The sequence below is a fragment of the Salvia splendens genome, chromosome 17 (genome assembly GCF_004379255.2).
Source record: "Salvia splendens isolate huo1 chromosome 17, SspV2, whole genome shotgun sequence".
NCBI classification, from domain to species: Eukaryota; Viridiplantae; Streptophyta; class Magnoliopsida; order Lamiales; family Lamiaceae; genus Salvia; species Salvia splendens.
Window position 1 is genome coordinate 1,189,472 of NC_056048.1, and position 20,843 is coordinate 1,210,314.

General features: G+C 34.9%; 2 protein-coding genes across 3 annotated transcripts; both read left to right on the forward strand.

Annotated features, from left to right (window-relative positions):
* Positions 1-1,135: 1,135 nt before the first annotated feature.
* On the forward strand, positions 1,136-8,275 carry LOC121775188 (probable leucine-rich repeat receptor-like serine/threonine-protein kinase At3g14840). Of its 2 annotated transcripts, XM_042172219.1 has the most exons (20): positions 1,136-1,330; positions 1,413-1,617; positions 3,255-3,326; positions 3,629-3,697; positions 3,832-3,903; positions 3,982-4,053; positions 4,170-4,241; positions 4,338-4,409; positions 4,508-4,579; positions 4,680-4,751; positions 4,830-4,901; positions 5,002-5,073; positions 5,137-5,202; positions 5,288-5,370; positions 5,461-5,748; positions 5,834-5,952; positions 6,056-6,266; positions 6,366-6,603; positions 6,695-6,845; positions 6,959-8,275. In XM_042172219.1, exons 1-20 carry the CDS (start codon positions 1,171-1,173, stop codon positions 7,292-7,294), a joined length of 2,574 nt encoding a protein of 857 aa, XP_042028153.1. In that variant the 5' UTR covers positions 1,136-1,170; the 3' UTR covers positions 7,295-8,275. The 2 variants fall into 2 exon arrangements, with proteins under 2 accessions (XP_042028153.1, XP_042028154.1); XM_042172220.1 differs by lacking the exon at positions 3,629-3,697 and having other exon boundaries at positions 1,137-1,330.
* Positions 8,276-12,494: 4,219 nt separating this feature from the next.
* LOC121775187 (probable leucine-rich repeat receptor-like serine/threonine-protein kinase At3g14840) lies at positions 12,495-19,254 on the forward strand. Its single transcript, XM_042172218.1, has 20 exons — positions 12,495-12,631; positions 12,778-12,952; positions 14,674-14,745; positions 14,823-14,891; positions 15,043-15,114; positions 15,206-15,277; positions 15,386-15,457; positions 15,556-15,627; positions 15,725-15,796; positions 15,888-15,959; positions 16,041-16,112; positions 16,358-16,429; positions 16,493-16,558; positions 16,688-16,770; positions 16,859-17,485; positions 17,587-17,690; positions 17,762-17,972; positions 18,086-18,320; positions 18,423-18,573; positions 18,713-19,254. The coding sequence occupies exons 1-20, from the start codon at positions 12,565-12,567 to the stop codon at positions 19,046-19,048; spliced, it is 2,772 nt and encodes a 923-aa protein (XP_042028152.1). The 5' UTR covers positions 12,495-12,564; the 3' UTR covers positions 19,049-19,254.
* The last annotated feature ends 1,589 nt before the right edge of the window (positions 19,255-20,843 follow it).

Sequence of the window (20,843 nt, forward strand, 5' to 3'; positions counted from 1 at the left end):
AACCCAACCCGAAATTATCGGGTTCTTAATGGGTCAACCCGATAAGGACACGGATCCAATAAGACTTGACTCCAACCCAATAATTTCGTGCGGATTCGTGTCGGATTATCGTGTCGTGTCGAAAATTGCCAGCCCTACTCCACACTTTCTTTTCCCAATATACTTAGGACACCTAAAGTGATCTTTCCAACACTACTGTCATATATTATTACCTCTAGCTAGTAAAAGAATTGAGTTTTAACTTTTTGGATGCCAAACTATCGCTGTTCCTTTTATTTTGATAAATTAAATCTCATATAATTTATAAATCAATTTACAAGAACACGGAATCAATAAATTCATAAAAAACAAACAGTAAAAAACTTACAATAAACACATAAAATTTGATTTATTTCGCCGGCCATGCGTTGAATTTCTTGACTTCTTTTATAAGTACTATATTTTTATAATTTTTTTATTATTTGAAGTTTAAGTTGAAGAAAATATGTGGTATTATAAATCCATTTGATTGATTTTTGTTTGGGTTTGGATGAAGATAAAAAAGATGTTAAACTATAATGACAAGAAATGAGTTTGATTAGGTCATAGTCCAAATCCATGAAATCACAATTAAATTTATTACTCGTATTAAGCTTGTATATATATATATACATATGAGATCACATATGTACACAACTACGGTGGCGTTCGGTTGCCATGACTAATATTATGAGACTATCCATCTAGGATTAAGTTGTGGGATTATTTTAGTTGGAGGGGGGAGACTAGGACTAATTATCATGAGACTATCCATTTAGGATTAAGTTGAAAGGTTCAATCTTATGAACCAAACATGATACATATTTAATCATGAGATTTAATCTTGCCAACCGAATACCCCTAGTCGCTACCAAGTACTATTACCAACTCGTTTGACAAATTTACTGCTCACTATTAAATACTATTAGTAATTTTCAATCATTATCCATATTATTTATTTATTTATTTTCCATATAGTAAACGCGTGTATATGTATTTATATTAATTAAATATATCAACTGGCCAGCTTCTCTCCTCATTTGCTTGCTTGTCTTCTTCACATGCACCCATGCATGATGTATCTCTCTCTATATATTCTGTCTATGAAATATAAGTTTCAGTTTTGACTACTGAGAAATAGGCAAACATGATATGATCATATTTCAAAAATTGACTCCAATTTCTTCATTAGTATATTATAGTTTCTTCTTCCACATTTCTGGAGGCATAATGTTGTTTTTTTGGAGGTTTATTGCGTTGATTTGGTTTGTTAGCTTGGTTTCTGCAGCAACGATTTTGCCTCCTGATGAAGGTTGATGGATATAGGCTTTGTGTTTGTGTATATATATGAATCTGAATTATTGACTATTTTAGTGAATGATTATGGTGAAAAGTGTGTTGCTTGTGTTTGTGGATTTTGGCAGTGGAATCGCTGAGGGTGATAGCGAGGAGGCTGGGGAAAGGGGATTGGGATTTCGGCGTCGATCCATGCAGCGGGTCGTCGGGTTGGGCGACCCGGAACCCGGTTAAAGGCCGCGAAAATGCAGTGACTTGCGACTGTACATTTGACAATAGCACTACTTGCCACGTCACCAGCATGTGAGTTTACGATATTTAGTACTACTCCCTTCGTCCACAAAAAATATTCATTTTTCTATTTTGAGATATTCACAAAATGTAGTCACATTTCTAAAAATGGAAAGTTTCTCTCTAATACTCTACTTACCTTTTCTCCTTTCTCTCCTACATTATCCACTTTTTTCACTCTCTCTTTCTTACTTTACCAATCGTACATTAAAATTTTTGTCATTCACAAATGAGACTAATTTTTGTGGCATAAGAGAATAGTTCTACGGTTTAATGCCAAACATTATAAATTACAAAGTTTCATTTTTTCTCATCTATAGTACAAAACGATATCACCGATGATGGTTAAAGACAATGTTGTTTAATTAAAATAGGAAAGGAAAAGATATTTTTTTATAAAACAATATTGTCATGAGACTTTATCAACAATACGATTTAAATGACTGTAATTTTATTTATTTAATACTATATGGATGAATACTCATAATCTGTAGGCCAAATGTGAAATGCTTATAGTTGTTTTTTCTAATGTTGTTTTCATTACAAAAAATAAATGAATTATTACTATAGAAATTCTTAATACTATGTCAGGCTCAAAGGCAATAATAACTCCTTCATTTTTTTAGAGCATCTGTAAGGGAAAAGGTAAATGCAGAGGTAAAATTATATAACTACCATATTTACCTTTTTTTTCATGAAAAGTCATTCTCCAAGGAGATAAGTATTTGAGAAGGTATTATACATTTTCCCATTTTGAAGAGGTATCTTTACCTCTCCACAAATTTTACAACTACCATATTTGTCTTTTTTTTCATAAAAAATCATTCTTCAAGAGAGAAGGTATTTGAGAAGGTATCACACTTAATGTTTTTTTAATGCATTTTGTACTATTATTTTATATTTAAAAAACCATTCACCTTTCTATATACCTTTTTTCTTTGAAGTATGTTTCTTTTTGGAAGGGTATATTTCACTTTTTGAGGAGGTATATAGATGACATACCTCTTTTATTTACCTTTCCTTATTGGAGATGCTCTTACTGTTATATTTTCAGCTGCATATTCTTAATTTATCGTTGTCGGAATTTTGCAATTAATGGACTGAGAATTTTGATTAAGTTGACATTTTCAAAATCACGTTGCAGTCATTAGGTTGTGAATTTTTCATTTGTTTTGTCAGCAGTTTTACTTTATATGAGTAATTTTTGAAGTCAATATTTACATATGGAAAAGAATAAAGTTTCTTGTGCTGTCAAATGGCCCATTTGGCCTAACATATAATTTACTTCTCTTTCATACTTAGGTCAATAAATCTACTTTATTCTTTTCATTCAATAATTTTAGATGTATCAACACCATAATATCGACTAGAATTTCCTAATTAGAAAAATATACCTAGGTATGGAATTATTGTTTCAATTGATTAAAATATCCTAATTAGATAAATATACCCAAGTACTGAATTGATTAAAATATCCTAAGGTGGCCCAATCAAAGCCTGCTATTACGAATCGTCATAAACTAAGATATTTCAGAGGTCATAAATTTATAGTAAAAGGTTATTTGTTTCTAAAATTATGATTTTCATAGATCATATAAATAATGTTATTTATTAGATTAATTGTAATTTTTTTGCCAAATAAATTGCAGAATTCTGAAGGCCCAAAATCTTAATGGATCGGTCCCACGCGAACTTGTGAGACTCCCATTCCTTCAAGAAATGTAAGTAATAATTAATTGATTTTTTAAGTAATATATCCAATTAGAGTTTATAATTATTAAACTAAGGATTATTAATCTCACATGAAGACGTCATTAATTCACAATTAATATTTGTTATAATTCACCATAAGAGACCGTGTTCAATCAGTTCAGCATTTCAATAATAAGCATATCCCTAATTTTATAATCATATATTAATTTTTAATTCGAAATAAAAGTTAACCTCTTCATTATCAGTCAATATTTATAAGATAGAGTAACTAATTTAACTGCCGAGTTTCAATAGCATATTTCTTCCACAGTGATCTCACTCGGAACTACCTCAACGGCACCATTCCTTCGGAATGGGGCTCCATGAAACTCGTAAATATGTACGCTCTCTCTGTCTTTGCGCGCGTGCACACACACAGACACACACATGGATGTTTGGATAATCAATTGAATCAAGATTTGCAAATAGGAGTTGGATTTATGTTTAACTAGTGATGTAATGATATATATGCAGTTCTTTGCTTGGAAACCGTATAACTGGTTCGATACCAAAAGAGCTCGCCAACATCACTACGCTTCAAACGCTGTAACATTTCCTCCACTTCGTGATTTATTTGACAATAAGAGTGTTTGCTGATGATCTTTCCTCTTCAAAAATTTGTAGTGTTTTGGAGTATAATCAGTTGTCCGGAGCTATACCTCCCGAGTTTGGGAGCCTTCCTCGAATAAAAAGACTGTACGGCCTCTCCAAATTCTTCTCCCTCCCTCCGGCCTTCTTATTTATGTGGTTTGATGTAGATTTACTGATTTATCATTGTTTTTCTCTTTGTTTTCTATAATATCATCGTGAAGACGATTTACCTCCAACAGTCTAACCGGAGAATTACCCGAAAGTCTAGCAAAACTGACCACTTTGACAGACTTGTAAGTTTCTTCTCATTTCTATTCTTGTAATATTATTAAAACCTCTTGATACCGATTCTTGAGTCCTTGACGTATCTAAATGTCATGTCGATGCAGTCGTGTTAGTGATAACAACTTCATCGGAAGCATACCAAATTTTATCCAGAACTGGACAAATCTGGAAAAATTGTAAGGGTTGATCAACATTTTACATTGATGTTTCTGGTATTCCCCACAACCATCTCTTTACTGATAAGCTCTTGATATACCGCGTCTTTTGATTATAGAGTGATTCGGGCTAGCGGTCTAGCTGGGCCGATCCCTTCTGGTATTGCTTCCTTAACCAAAATGACTGACCTGTAAGTAAAGATTATATTTACTTAATTTATAAAAAATGTATTATGACACTGAGAAGAACTCATATAATTTACATGTATTCGTGTGATTCCAAATGTGCAGGAGAATCAGCGATTTGAATGGGAACGATTCAAGTTTACCATCTCTTAGTCCGTTGAAAAAGCTCAAGACATTGTGAGTGCGATGTTTATCATTGCTATGTCGTATTGCATTCCATTGCTTCTTTATGACTCGGTTGATGTTGCTATTTAGGATATTGAGACGTTGCAACATTGTCGGGACATTGCCAGAGTATATTGGAGATATGACGATGCTTAAACTCTTGTAAGCACAACTTTTTCTGTTGGCCTAATCTTAAAACTATACGCACTCTTTGAATTATTCGCGCATTTTTTAACTGATGTGTTGTTTTTGCATTGTGCAGAGATCTAAGTTTCAACAAATTGAACGGATCATTTCCGGAGAGCTTTATTAATCTATCAAAAACGGAGCACATGTAAGAGTTTCGATCTACAACCATTACTGGTGCATTTGCTCATTCAATATACTAATGTTGCAGCTATTTAACCGGGAATTCCCTAAGTGGGCCGTTGCCGGATTGGATGCTGAAAGGCAGGAAAGGCATGTAAGACTCATCATAGTATGAAATTTTGTGTGTGCTTAAGATCCATGAAATAAAATTTGTCTGAAAATTCTCAATTTGGATGCAGTGACTTGACATACAACAACCTTACATATGGAAGTTTACCGGCAGAGTGTCGGAACTCTGAAGTGCTCATCAGTTGTTTTTCAAGTATAACACTATTACATTTTCAAAAGTATATACTGGCTAGGTTTGTTGTTGTCTGCTCGATAATAGCGGATGTCCTAATTTTGTTTTCAGCAACGCATGTAGTGATCGAAGAAAAGCAAGTGATTGCACTTGCAGAAGCACCTAATACCGGCAGGAAACTGGGGGAGCATATTTTTAGGAGCTACATTGCTGCGTCACCGAGTGAGGCGCTCAGTGCTGCGCCAAGTCCGGCGGTGGAGGCTTCGGGAGGAGGTGGAAGCAGTATCTCTGGAGGTGCTATAGCTGGTATAGTGATAGGTGTGTTTTTTGCTGTCATTTTAGTTCTGGGTGTTCTGTGGTGGAAGGGTTGTCTTACACGTAAAGATTCGAAGCACGATGGTAATTACTCTACTGACATATTTCACATAACCATTTGATTCTTGATTGTCTCATGTTTCGTTGATTTATTTGATTCTCTTAATAGATTTGGAAGGTTCAGATCTTCGGTCGGGATCATTTAGCCTAAGGCAACTCAAAGTTGCCACAAACAACTTTGCTAACGCTAATAAGATCGGGGAAGGTGGTTTTGGTCCCGTATTCAAGGTAACATATACTACTATCTAGCCTTACTCTTCATTCATGATCTTTGCATACTGTTCTGTTTGAATATTCCTGATCATTGCACATTGTTATCTATTTTCTAAAGGGTGTTCTATCAGACGGTACAATCATTGCCGTGAAGCAGCTTTCTTCCAAATCAAAGCAAGGGAACCGCGAATTCGTGAATGAAATAGGCATGATTTCCGCTTTACAACATCCTAATCTTGTTAAGTTGTATGGATGCTGCATGGAAGGCAACCAGTTGATGCTCGTCTATGAGTACTTGGAAAACAATAACCTTGCTCGTGCATTATTTGGTATGTTAACGTTATTTCAACAATTACTTCGATTTTTTTTTATCATACTTAAAACTAGCTGTGAGACAGCTTTCACAATTGCTTCATGTTTCATAACAGGTCCAGTAGAACACCAACTGCATTTGGATTGGCCAATGAGACAAAAAATCTGCATCGGGATAGCAAGGGGTTTGGCTTACCTCCACGAAGAATCAAGGCTGAAAATCGTCCATCGCGATATCAAGGCTACTAACGTGCTTCTTGATAAGAAACTAGTCCCTAAAATATCTGATTTTGGGCTCGCGAAGCTGCATGAAGAAGACGACACCCACATTAGCACGCGCATTGCTGGAACTTTGTAAGTAGTCAATCGACACTCGTTGTCTCTGTTTAGAATATTCAAGAGTACAACTTATTTGTTATGTACTTACATAGTATTTAACTGTCAGTGGATACATGGCGCCCGAGTATGCAATGCACGGCTATCTGACAGATAAAGCAGACGTGTACAGCTTCGGAGTCGTTGTTTTGGAAATTGTCAGTGGGAGGAGCAACAGAAGCATCAGACCCAAGGAGGATAACTATTATCTTCTTGATTGGGTAACATATCTACTTCATGCAAAGGAATACAAGTTTAGTTCTTTTAAATTTTATTATATCCATCACATTAATATAAATGAAAAAAAAAACTTGGATTTCTTAACTTCACTCAGGCTATATCCTTGAAAGCGAAAGGGGACATGTTGGAGCTAGTCGACCGCAGATTAGAGTCGACCTTCAACAAGGAAGAGATGGCGAGAGCTATCAATGTGGCGCTTATTTGCGCGAATGTTGTAGCTGCAGAAAGGCCGAGTATGTCAGCTGTAGTGACCATGCTCGAGGGGAAAGATGGCGTTCCTAAGTTGGCTTCCGAGACGCGCATCTCAGTTGATAAGACGAGACCCGGTGAAGTGGAGATGGGTACATTGGATGGGGAGGGTGTTTCCATGGATGCGCCGAGGAGTGGTTCTTCAAATTCTGCTGCTGATCTCTATCCACTTGTTGAGTAGAGAGTTACAGCCAAGTTACACTGGGCCGAATTAAAGGCTCATAACTCATAAGGTATAACACCTATGCTTTAGAAACAAAATAGAAAAGAGTACGTGGAGCGTGAATCTCATTTTTATATATTAATTTTATAAAAATTAATGAGTTTTTAAAAAAGTGGGTTTACTTACCAAAAATAAAAAAACAAGCAAAATTTACTATATTTAGTGAATGGAGGGGGTACTAGTATACTACTCACCCGTTCCATAAAAATATGTGCACTTTCTATTTTCGTCCGTCCCACGAATACATGTGTATTCCATTTTTGAAAAGTATCCCAATTTATTACCCCTATACACCAACTTATTTACAACTTATACCACAATTAAACAGTACTAATAGTGTGAGTTCTACTATCCACTAATGTTACTTTAACTACATTTCCCTTCTCTCTCTTACTTTACCAATTTTGTCCTAATTCCCGTGATATATCAATTTCCGGAGGGGTACCCTTCTTCTCCTCTCTCTTATTTTACCAATTTTGTCTTAATTCTCATGCCATATCAATTTTCCATATTTTTATGAGAGGAATGGAGTATTAGAGAGAGTGTGAGTGATAGCTTGCATTTCAATGAAGAAGTCTTGAACGGTCAAAGAGAGAAAATCTTGAACTGTGTGAGAGTAAAGAAGAAAAAAAATATACTACTGCATGAATCAAGCTTTGGTGGAAACTTTGGCAGAAAATATGGATGTATTGTTAATTTTAATAGACCATTGGTTTCAGAAAATTTCTAATTGTGAGACAACTAAGGTCCAATTGATTTGGACATTTGGGGAGAGATAGAGAATATATCTCTCGAGAATTATTTTGCATATTCTATCTTGAACAGCCAAGGAAATCTCAAACGGCCGGAGAGTCGTCGTCGTCGTTTGCCAGGACGAAGATTTAAAGTCTGGTGATTTTTATTTAAAATATGGATATGTAAATTAATTTTTTTTTTCAAACTCACCTCATTTATATATTTTTATTCTATATTTATGTACATTTATCTATATTATTGTTATATAGTAAAATTATTCTTATCTCAAATTTGTGACACAAATGATAATAAGCTCATAATTTTGTAGTATATCACAATTTTTGTTTTACTAAAACTCACTACTATTGTTGTACATATTTATTAGTATTAAAGTACATTTTAATTTAAAACCCCATATAATCATATTATTTCATATTTTAAAAAAAATTGTACTCCCTCCATCCACCAATAATTGTCTCATTTGTCATTTCGTCTGTCCCTCCATTAGTCCATTTGGTAATGGACTACACATTATTTTTCAATTTGTTTCTCAATCAAAACATTAATTTTCAATTTGTTTCTCCTTCAAAATTTATGATTTTATTGTTATTAAAAAAATGTACAGAAGAGAATTGGAAAGATATATATTATGACCAAGTGATATACATGAAATTAAAATACATTAGAATATTTTAAAAAAACTTTAAATGATGAACATATGAAAAAAATTTCTTTGAAGGATTTGAAAAACAGAAAGAATAAATATATATGTGAATTGTGTAGGTTTCAACTTTCAAATGCATTAATATTTAAAAAAATGCATAAGATTTAATAAAACACAAAAATAAAGATATCTGCATTAGATGGGTTTTAGAATGGCGAGCGGCGTTTGAGGGGATTCAAACTTGGTTCTTTGCTGTGTAAGGAGAGGAAAATCTGCTAGGCCAAGTCTGTGAGTTATTGCTAGCTATATCTAATAATATTATAACGACAACACGTGGCTCGCCACTGGTGAGACCCATATTATTATTATTGTTTAATGAGTTGTAATGGTAGCCATAGTCGTATAAGTTGTAAATAAATTGATGTATATGAGTAACGAGTTGGGGATAACTTTCCATAAATAGAATGACCATATTTTATGGGAGGAACGAAAATGGAAAGTGCACATATTTTTATGAGACGGAGAGAGTATAAAATATGGACTCACATTCTACTATCTTTTTCCATACATTTTCCATTATATTTCTTAAAATTCATATAAAATCATATTGAGTCTATTATTCATGGATGGAGGGAATATTTCATAACCTTGAAGTAAATAAAATGGGTCAATAGCACGAGTGTGATCTAGTGTGAAAAAAACTTTACAATATAAATCAATGGGCTTGTGGATTTGAGGTTGGTGGCATGGTTTTCCTTTCTCTTTCGAAAAGTTAAACGATTTAAGGAGGTGGTCAGAAAAAAGACAGAACCCAAAGCTCGGCGTTAATTGTGACGTTCTGAGGGCTTGTTTGGTTCTTTTGGACGAACTGAGGAATGAATGGTCGTCAGGTTTGACAGCTTTATCTTTAAGTGAGCGGTTTGTTTTTGTGTTGGTGTTGTCTTGATAATTCGGTTTTTTTGGCTATTTTGTCGAGACCTTTTCTTGGGTTTCTTGGTTTTTGCTTTTTGGCCAGTTTTTTTTTTTTTTTTTAAATCAGAACCGCCCTTGTGGACGGGGGTTTATGCAAACCCCCAACCCGTAAATAAAATCAAAATGTAATGTTCCAAAAACACGATCTTAGCCCAAAAGTGACTAAGATCTAAACAAGAACATGAAGAAGCAGAGTACTCTCATTCCTTTGAAGTTTGAGCATTTGTATTTATCAAAAGAAAAAAATCAAACACGCCCTTTCAATTTATTTTAAAATGAGTAAATGGTGATGGTATAATAAATATCAAAGGGTTTCTGTCAATAGTACTATTCACGCGTTTATACAAAAATATCTCACTCTCTTTCAAAGCTAACCCTAACGTCAAGAGTAAGCAAGAAATGGTGCTTTTTAAGAGAGAATTAATTAAAAAACATGGTGCTTTCAAAATCTTACCTTTTGTTAGTGGAATTATAATCTTGATTGTTAGTAAAATTATTTTATACCTATTACATGTAACTAGTATATGAAGTTTGCATTACATGCTTGCTGAAAAATGAGTAAATACGTAAGTTTTGATTATCACAAAATCATTATTTATCTTTTGTTAAATTTACAACAAATTATCAAATAAATTAACAATATAGTTAAATTCGGGTCAGTACCATATATTTTTCAAATAACAATAATATTAAATCACAAAATTTGAAATATTCACAATTATCCAATTCAAAATTTTCCACTGGCCTGTATATGTACAAATTATAATATGTCGTATATGCACGTACCAATTTAAATAATATAAATATTTTTCTTTAATTTCTTTTTCCGTTCTATTATTGCAAATAAAATTGGTAGTATCAATTTTCTCCCCGTTTTCTTACTCTTACCTAAAAACTCTCTCTCTTACTCACTCTATTTTAATTCCATATTAATTTAATAAATAATCACACTTATTAGATATATATCATTTTCAATTCACACAATCTCATTGGTTTACATTGGTTTACATATAAGTATTTGTTAAAACTCTAAATTTTGTCTCGCATGGACTTAGTAATGATCTCATCTCATCTATATAAGCGTGAATAACTCTCCCCTCTTATAAGGCCTCCTTTAAAGGAGGCGAATGATCCATTTCTAATGACTCTGACCAAGTCGAGTCGTCTCCGTGGGTCTTGGGTTTTGCTCCGTGCCTTCGATTTTTCTAGCATGAATTTTGTCATTTAGGTCTAAGTTGTTTCATCATTTTCACTTCTCCATCAAAACGTCGCGTATTTAAGGTTCTTGAGTGTTGTCGGTTTTCACAAGTCTTGCTACAATTTCCTCATGATTACGAGTGCTTATTCCAACATTTTATTTCAATATCCTACTTATAATAATCACGCGTTTGTATATATATATATATAGGATTGTGATATATATGTTATGCCTAGTACATGTAATTAATCTGATGTTTGAATTATATGCTTGCTAAAAAGTGAGTTGATGGAGTACAATAATTAATACATAGTGACAGAGTGAAAATATAAATTATAGTTTAATTTGTTTATTTGAAAACACTCGATGTACACATATTTCATATTTGTAAGTAAGAAATTAGGAGCATCAAAATCAAAATCAATTATTCTGGTAGTAATCTATATGTTATTCATGATTCCTTTAAAGAGAAAAGGATAACTGTATAGGCTACATGATACTTATGAAATAAGCTATAATTAAATACAAAAACTTCATTTAATTTAATTAATCACAAAGATGCACATGAATAAGAAGGGCCAGTGCAACTAATTAATTGTATTGTTTTATAACAAATTAATTTAAAGTACATGCATATTCATAATCATAACATTGTACTGTCCTCAAATATAAAGTTTTATTTTGTGGGTTAGTTGTATTTAGGATTGCTAAATCGTACTTTTGGTTATCTAATAATCATCTAATTCAACAATATCTAACTCTAAACACAGACATGACTCGCACACAACACAGACTCTTTAATTACACGATGTAATTTGGGATTGTTAATTTTTGACGAAAAGATCAAAACATATTGTCTAAGACCAAATAGATATTTTGGATAGTTGTACAGAAGTCAAATTTGGACTTTAGCCATAAAAATATTTGACAATAAAAAGCATACGGTATATATTATAAATCATAAAACTATTTTATGGAGATTTTTAAAATCCCATTAAGAACCTATACATGATGAATGAAAACTTTAACAATTTACTATGGAAGGATGATTTTACAAAAAATACCGAGAATTAACAAACTATGAAAGAATATTTGACGTTCTCAAAAGTGTTCATGATAAAACAAATTACTATTAAGATATTTATAAAACTCTGTCTAAATCCAACTTGCGGTTTAACTTTTTCAAAATTTCACAAAAAAATTGACCCTTTTAACTGTTATGAATATGACACATTAACTGAATTTTGAATTAAAGAAAAAGATTCAAAAATTAATTTTAAAATTGAAGAAAACAATTATGTATATACTCTCTCATTCCAATAAAATTGTGATGTTTCTATTAGTACATACCTTTATATTTTAAATTTAATCTCACTCACACAATCAAATACCCAATACTCAATTTTGTTACTTCACTAGAAGTTGTAACTATTAGATTTTGAAACATTCCAAAGCATTAACATATATAGCTTTCTCTCCATTACTGTCAATGTCATTGTTTTAATATTAATTAATGGTAGTATGCCCCACCCCAACCTTAAAGTCTTGGTCGCATTATTTATTTATTACTATTAAAATTACATTTTTGAATGCATATATATTGTTCACATCGTTTCTTGAACATTTTTTTAAAGCCATAATACATATTGATGATTAGTGATGTTGTTAGCATTGATTTGGTTTGTTGGGTTTGCTTCTGTAGCAGCTCGTTTGCCAGCTCAAGAGTGTAAGTCTATTTATTTTCACACACATACGCATATATATACAAGATTTATGCTCTAACTAATCAACATTTTTTCATTGTTGAATCACTAATTTTGTTAAAAAACTCAATTATATTGTTCTGAAAAAATTAGGATTTGGTTTTGGCAGTGGAATCTCTGAGGGTAATAGCAGGGAGGTTGGGAAAAGGGGATTGGGATTTCGACGTGGATCCATGCAGCGGGTTGTCGGGCTGGGCGACCCGGAACCCGGTTCAAGGCTTCGAAAATGCAGTGACTTGCGACTGTGGATTCGGCAATAGCACTACTTGCCACGTCACTAGCATGTGAGTTTTTGTTTTTTTATTATTAATAGAAAAGTTACCGATAAAATTATAAATTTTGGTCAAATTAGGTATATGACCTACGCTGTGATATGAAATCAACTTTCTTGCAAAAAAGGACACAAATATTCTAGGCCGAGAGTTATTGAAACATCATCGTCACTTTAACTCTAATACTGCTATTGTGAATCTTGTGATACCATCTCGTCACCGATTCACCATTATAATCAATCAACATCCTATATTTACGGATCCTCCATCACCGAATCCCCAACCGTACCCCAGATCTAGGGATGTCAATGTAGCTCGTAACCTGTGGGCTGACCCGATTAGCCCACCAAATTTATAGGGTTAGGGTTGGAAATTTCTAGCCCGATAAAATCAAAACTCGATTAGCCCGCACCCGATTAACCCGCAACCCATTAGAGTCAGACCCGAAAACCCGATAAAATTTCTATTATTCTATTTTTTTTAGTCCTAATTCGACATTTCATTGATTAATTTTAACTTAAAAATTTATTTTCAATTTTATATTAAATATATAAATTATATATTGAATTTTTATTAATATAATAATTGATAAATAAATTAAAAACTTCAAATTCACAAAAAAAATATTTAAATTTCTAAAACATGCATTAAAATTCTACGAAATATCTCAAATATTAGTATTTGATCATGTTTATGATTAAGTTTAAGCATATATCTCAAATATATCATAATTAAATGTTTTACATTGTATGAATATTGGTAATTTTAATAATTATTTATTGGATTGGTCGCATGTTAATATTATCGGTAGCAATCCGATTAACCCGTTGGACTAGCCCGAAACCCGAGCTTTTATAACCCGAAAGAAATCACAACCCGATTGACCCGCAACCCGAGTATGGTTGGCCCGAAACCCGACGGGCCGGCCCGATTGACATCCCTACCCAGATCCATTATCATTTTTTTTGTTACAAGAAGAGAGCCAACGCTCTAGGATCACATATGCTTAAGCAGCAACAAATCGTGAAATAGTCTCACTTTCCTTATCTAGCTAGAGTAGATTAACAACTCCAGTTGGCCATAAAATCAGCCACTCGGTTTGCTTCACGATAGACATACTTAATCTTCACACACCATTGTTTATCAACAAGGACCAAATATGTCTAACAATGTCATAATTGCAACCTTCTCTTTGAATCCATTCAGAGTATTCGAATCGCGGTTGATCGACAAAGCTAGAGATTGCTTAGGGCAACTTCGATAGGAACAACTTGAGCGTTTCTAGTTTAACACTCCCTTCATCCCATAACAATAGGGACATTGGGGACGACACGTGTTTTAATAGTAAAATGGTAAAGTAAGAGAGAAGTGGAAAGAAAAAGTGACTGGAGTATTATGAGTAGAGATTGGGACTCATCTCATAAGAAATAAAAACTTCCAAAATTGGAAGTGTACTATTTTTTGTGGAACATCCCAAAATTGAAAAAGAAGATTATTGTTATGGGACCGATGTAATAGTTTTTTACTGTATTTTATATATGTATACGTTTTTTTAAAGGAAAAAAAAAAGAAACAACATATGTTTATATTCCCACCTCAATTTTGATTTACCCCAATTTATTGTATGGGAAAAATAAGAAGCACAAAATAATGTTTTTTAATTTAAAGTTTACAAGAAAAATGAAAAAACATTAGAAGTTGAGATTAATTATCTTTTGACAAACAAAGAGCAGAGTTCTGAATGCCCAAAATCTTAATGGATCGCTACCAGTTGAGTTCGTGAGGCTCCAATTCCTTCAACAGATGTAAGTATCAATTAATTACTCCACATTTTTTGACGCAATCTCAAATTCGAGTATAAATTCTGCTGTTTTTTAATCAGTGAGCTCAGCCGGAACTTCCTCTACGGCACCATCCCTCCACAATGGGGTTCCTTGAAGTTTGTAAACATGTACTCTCTCTCTCTCTCAATTTTTTAGGAGGGTTGATGAATGCATGAAGAGTTACCAAAGTTATAGAAAAGGCAAAATTAAGCATGTATTTAATGTGTATGGATGTTTGGATAATGCTAAAGTGATATGCTATGTTTGTTATATATGCAGTTCTCTGAATGGAAACCGTATTACTGGCTCGATACCAGAAGAGCTCGCAAACATCACTTCGCTTCAACAGCTGTAGCATTTCGTCCTCTGCCGATTTTATGATTTATAGTATTTGATAAATAGTGTGTTTTCTGACGTTCTTTCGCCTCTTCAAAAATTTTAGGGATTTGGAGTACAATCAGTTGTCCGGAACTATACCTCCCGAGTTTGGGGATCTTCCTCAAATACGAAGACTGTAAGGCCTCTGCAAATTGTACTCCCTTTGTATTTAGATGGTTTGTCATAAATTTACTGATTTCAAGCTGTTGTTTTTCTACTCGTTTTCTATAATACCATCGTGAAGACTATTTACCTCCAACAATCTAACCGGAGAATTGCCTCCAAGTCTAGCAAAACTAACCACTTTGACAGATTTGTAAGTTTCTTCTCATTTTTTTTATTAAAGTGATCTCATGAAAACCTTTTGATACCAGTTCTTCAATCCTGACATACCTAAACGCCTTTCCGATGCAGTCGTGTTAGTGATAACAACTTCATCGGAAGCATACCAAATTTTATCCAGAACTTGACAAATATGGAAAAATTGTAAGGGTTGATCAACATTTACATTGATGTTTTTGGTATTCCCCAAAGCCATCTCTTTACTGATTATCTCTTGATATACCGCGTCTTTTGATTACAGAGTGATTCAGGCTAGCGGTCTAGCTGGGCCGATCCCTTCTGGTATTGCTTCCTTAACCAAAATGACTGACCTGTAAGTATGGATTACGATATGTTATCTGGCTCTTTGACACTGAGAAGAATTCATATGATTTACATGTATTCATGTGATTCCAAACGTGCAGGAGAATCAGCGACTTGAATGGGAACGATTCAAGTCTACCATCTCTTAGTCCATTGAAAAAGCTAAAGACACTGTTAGTGTGATGCTTGTCACTGCAATTTCATAGTATTGTATTTCATTCCTTTTATATGACTCAGTGGATGTTGCTCTGCAGAATATTGAGAAGTTGCAACATAGTCGGAACATTGCCAGAGTATATTGGGAATATGACGACACTTAAACTCTTGTAAGCACAACTTTTCTTTCGGCCCAATTTTTGTTGTCTGGCCTATTCTAATCTGAAAACTATGCATATCCTTTGAATAAGGTCTTATCATGCGTATGTATAGAATCACCTTAATGATTCTAAGGTCAATAAAGCTTTTGAGTTCTTAGTACCTGAGATCTCAAATCAGTTTCAGTAGCATCAGCATGTAATAGAATAAATTATTTGAGCGCTCTTTAACGGATTTGTTGTTTTGCATCGTGCAGAGATCTAAGTTTCAACAAATTAAAAGGGCCATTACCTGAGAGCTTTATTAATCTATCAAAAACGGAGTACATGTAAGAGTTTCGATCTACAACCATTACTGGTGTATTTGCTCATTCAAGATACTAATGTTGCAGCTATTTAACCGGGAATTCCCTGACTGGGCCGCTGCCGGATTGGATGCTGAAAGACAGGAAAGGCATGTAAGACTCCCATCCCCACTATTCTGCGTGTCTCTTAAAACTGGACATTGGTTACTCATCATACTATGAAGTATCGAACCCATGAAAACAAATTTGTTTGAAAATTTTCAATTTGGATTTTGGATGCAGTGACTTGTCATACAACAACCTTACATATGGAAGTTTACCAGCAGAGTGTCGGAACTCTGAAGTGCTCATCAGCTGTTTTTCAAGTATAACATTGTTAATTTTCAAATATATATGCCGGCTAGGTTTGTTGTTGTCTGCTTTATAATAGCGAATGCCCTAATTTGATCTCAGCAATGCATGCAGAGATCGAAGAAAAGGAGATTGAAGAAAAACAAGTGATTGCAGAAGCACCTAATACCGGCAAGAAACTCAGGAAACTGCGAGAGCATAACTTTAGGAGCTTATTCTATGTGTCACCAAGCCCGGCGCTCAGCGCTGCGCCAAGTCCGGAGGCTGATGCTCCCGGAGAAGATAGAAGCAGTATTTTTGGAGGTGCTATGAGCGTCGCACCAAGTCCGGCGCCAGATGCTTCGGGAGAAGGTGGAAGCAGTACTTCTGGAGGTGCTATGACCGTCACGACAAGTCTGGCGCCAGATGCTTCGGGAGAAGGCGGAAGCAGTACTTCTGGAGGTGCTATGAGCGTCACGCCAAGTCTGGCGCCAGATGCTTCGGGAGAAGGCGGAAGCAGTACTTCTGGAGGTGCTATAAGCGTCGCACCAAGTGCAGCGCCAGATGCTTCGGGAGGTGCTAAGAGCGTCGCGCCAAGTCCGGCAGCTAAGGCTTCGGGAGGAGGTGGAAGCAGTATCTCTGGAGGTGCTATTGCTGGTATAGTGATGGTAGCTATATTCGCAGTTATTTTGGTTCTGGGTGTTCTTTGGTGGAAGGGTTGTCTTACACGTAAAGATTCGATGCACAATGGTAATTACTCTACTAACATAATTCACATAATCATATTTGTCTCATTCCTCTGATTTGCAAATTGTCTCATGTTCCCTTGACTTATTTGATTCTCTTATCAGATTTGAAGGGTGGATCATTTACCCTAAGGCAACTCAAAGTTGCCACAAACAACTTCGCTCCTGCTAATAAGATAGGCGAAGGTGGTTTTGGTCCCGTATTCAAGGTAACATAAACTACAAATATATTGTTACTCTTCATTTCTTATCTTTGTTTACTGTTCTCTATTTTCTAAAGGGTGTTCTATCGGACGGTACAATCATTGCTGTGAAGCAGCTTTCATCGAAATCAAAGCAAGGGAACCGCGAATTCGTAAATGAAATAGGCATGATTTCCGCTTTACAACATCCTAATCTTGTTAAGTTGTATGGATGCTGCATGGAAGGCAATCAGTTGATGCTTGTGTACGAGTACATGGAAAACAATAACCTTGCTCGTGCATTATTTGGTATGCGACTTTAACGTTTAAACTTCTATTTTAAGTCATCCTTAAACTAGCTGTGAAACAGCTTTCCCATGTTTTTTTTAAAATTTTTTTGTTACATTCATGTTTCATAACAGGTCTAGAACACCAATTGCATTTGGATTGGCCAATGAGGCAAAAGATCTGCGTCGGGATAGCAAGGGGCTTGGCTTACCTCCACGAAGAATCAAGGCTGAAAATTGTCCATCGCGATATCAAGGCTACTAACGTGCTTCTTGATAAGAAATTAGTCCCTAAAATATCTGATTTTGGGCTCGCGAAGCTGCATGAAGAAGAAGACACTCACATAAGCACGCGCATTGCTGGAACTTTGTAAGTAGTCAATCAATCTATCAATACTCGTTGTCCCTGTTTCAAATATTCAATACAAAAACCAAAACTTATTTGTTGTATACTTAAATATTTAATTGTCAGTGGATACATGGCGCCCGAGTATGCAATGCGCGGATATTTGACGGATAAAGCAGATGTGTACAGCTTCGGAGTTGTCGTTTTGGAAATTGTCAGTGGAAGGAGCAACATAAGCATCAAGCCCAAGGAGGATAACTTTTATCTTCTCGATTGGGTAACATTTTTTTCGTAGAAGGGAATTGCAAATTTAGTACTTTAACTTAATTATATCCATCATACATATAAAAATGAAAAAAGTTGGATTTCTTAACTTCAACATTATTTTAATTTTCTTTCATTTTTTCTTCACTCAGGCTATTTCCTTGAAAGCGAAAGGGAATTTATTGGAGCTAGTCGACCCAAGATTAGAGTCAACCTTCAACAAGGAAGAGATGGCGAGAGCTATCAATGTGGCGCTCATTTGCACGAATGTTGTAGCTGCAGAAAGGCCGAGTATATCAGCTGTAGTGACCATGCTCGAGGGGAAAGATGACATTCCTAAGTTGGCTTCCGAGACACGCATCTCAGTTGATAAGACGAGACCCGGTGAAGTGGAGATGGGTACATTGGATGGGGAGGGTGTTTCCATGGATGCGCCGAGGAGTGGTTCTTCAAATTCTGCTGCTGATCTCTATCCACTTTCTGAGTAGAGAGTTACAGAGGAAACTTTTTGTGAAAAATGAAACTATGTATTTAGATCTGTTGGTAACTATTTCACGTAGTTGGTCGAGTGTTAACCTTCTCTTCTTCCGCGGTTAAGGCCCGAACGCATTTTTATACTACATCCGTCCCTTGTTAACTGATTCACATTCGTCCAAGTTAAATGCGTCATTTCTTTTTTCGGCATTCTCTCTTATTTTTTCCTCTACACTATATTCTCTCTTACTTTTATTCGTTTCACTTATATAACAAAATCTCATTTTCTTAAATCTGTTAGCTTAAAAGAAAAGAAACGCCTCTTCAAATCTTAGTAGAACAAAAAACCTTTCTTACAACTTACAAGAAGTAGACATTTAGTTACTGAATTTAAGCTCCAAAGTCCAAAGGCAAGCTAGATTAGATCCTCAATGAAATGAACAAAGGTAATGATTTTGATGAGAACATGTGACAAGCCGAATAATTAAAGACTAAGTAATACTACTATTAATTAATTTAAAGATTCACAACCCCTGTCTCAAAAATGATAGTTTGCTAGCGAAGATATGACGGGCGAGCTATATCTTTATAGCCACACTCGCTCGACAAACTGCAACGGACGAGAACAAATATGAAGTCCTGTCTTCGTCCTCATTTCCCCCATGTCGGACTCTTGAGGCGAGTCGAGGAAGAGGCAGACCACTGCACATTCATCATCATCAACCTTATACTTATGCCTCCATCCAGTATGTGCTGCATTCACTACTGCTCGAGCTGCACACAAGCGTGTAGGGGATCTGGACACGACAGCTTGCACATCCCCGTTGCAGAGCTCGTCCCAAACCTGCGAAAAATGTACTATAAAGGTTTATGTCAAAATGCAGTGGACAATGGAATGAGTATGAAAAAAATGTACCCTGGCTGGTTCTAAGACTACAAGCTCGTCATGATCCACGTTCATCACTGGAACGAATGCATTTTCCTCGTCTCTCAGCCCTAGTACAGCTCTCGAGTCCCCAATATTTCCGATTGTAAGATCTTGACCGTATCAACAAATAATCCATTATACTACTTCTAATTAGTAATAATCAGTCCCTTCACCTCTTTACATCAAACACAGCAATACACAATGCACACATACATAACACGCACCACTATACGCACGACATACACATACTAGACACGTGCGCATAGCACCCTATGCACACAATGCACACGCACGATGTACATGAACATGTAAACACAAGGCTATTGAAGTTGAGTAGGAGCGTAGAATTAAGAAGAATTCCAATGGTGAAATAGAAAGATAGTATAAAGCTAGACTCGTTGCAAAAGGATGGAAGATTTACACTAGCTATATACAGAAACAGATGATGAACCAAAGCACACACACCCCTCCCCTCAATAAATACAGCTTTTCAATATGGAGTAGTATTTGAAAATAAAAGAAACATAAAATTCAGCAAATATCCACAAAACTACGATCCATGTATATGCAACATAACATGTACAGTACTAAAATGATTAACTCTAATCCTTGTTCTAACATAAGGATCGTAAAGTTAAATAATGCTTTTCTAAAATCTAAAATCTATGAACCACAACTGCTTGCAGCTCACAAAATATTCTTATTTAAAATTGAAAACCAATTGAGTTATCAAATTATAATATAGCGTAATCGAACCTTTGTTGAAGGATTAAAGATGAGAAATTTGAATGACTTTGGTCGAGGACGAAGGAATCTTATGCGATGGTTTGGAAAATGCAATTACACTCCACTCAATATATATATACACTCAAAATAAAACG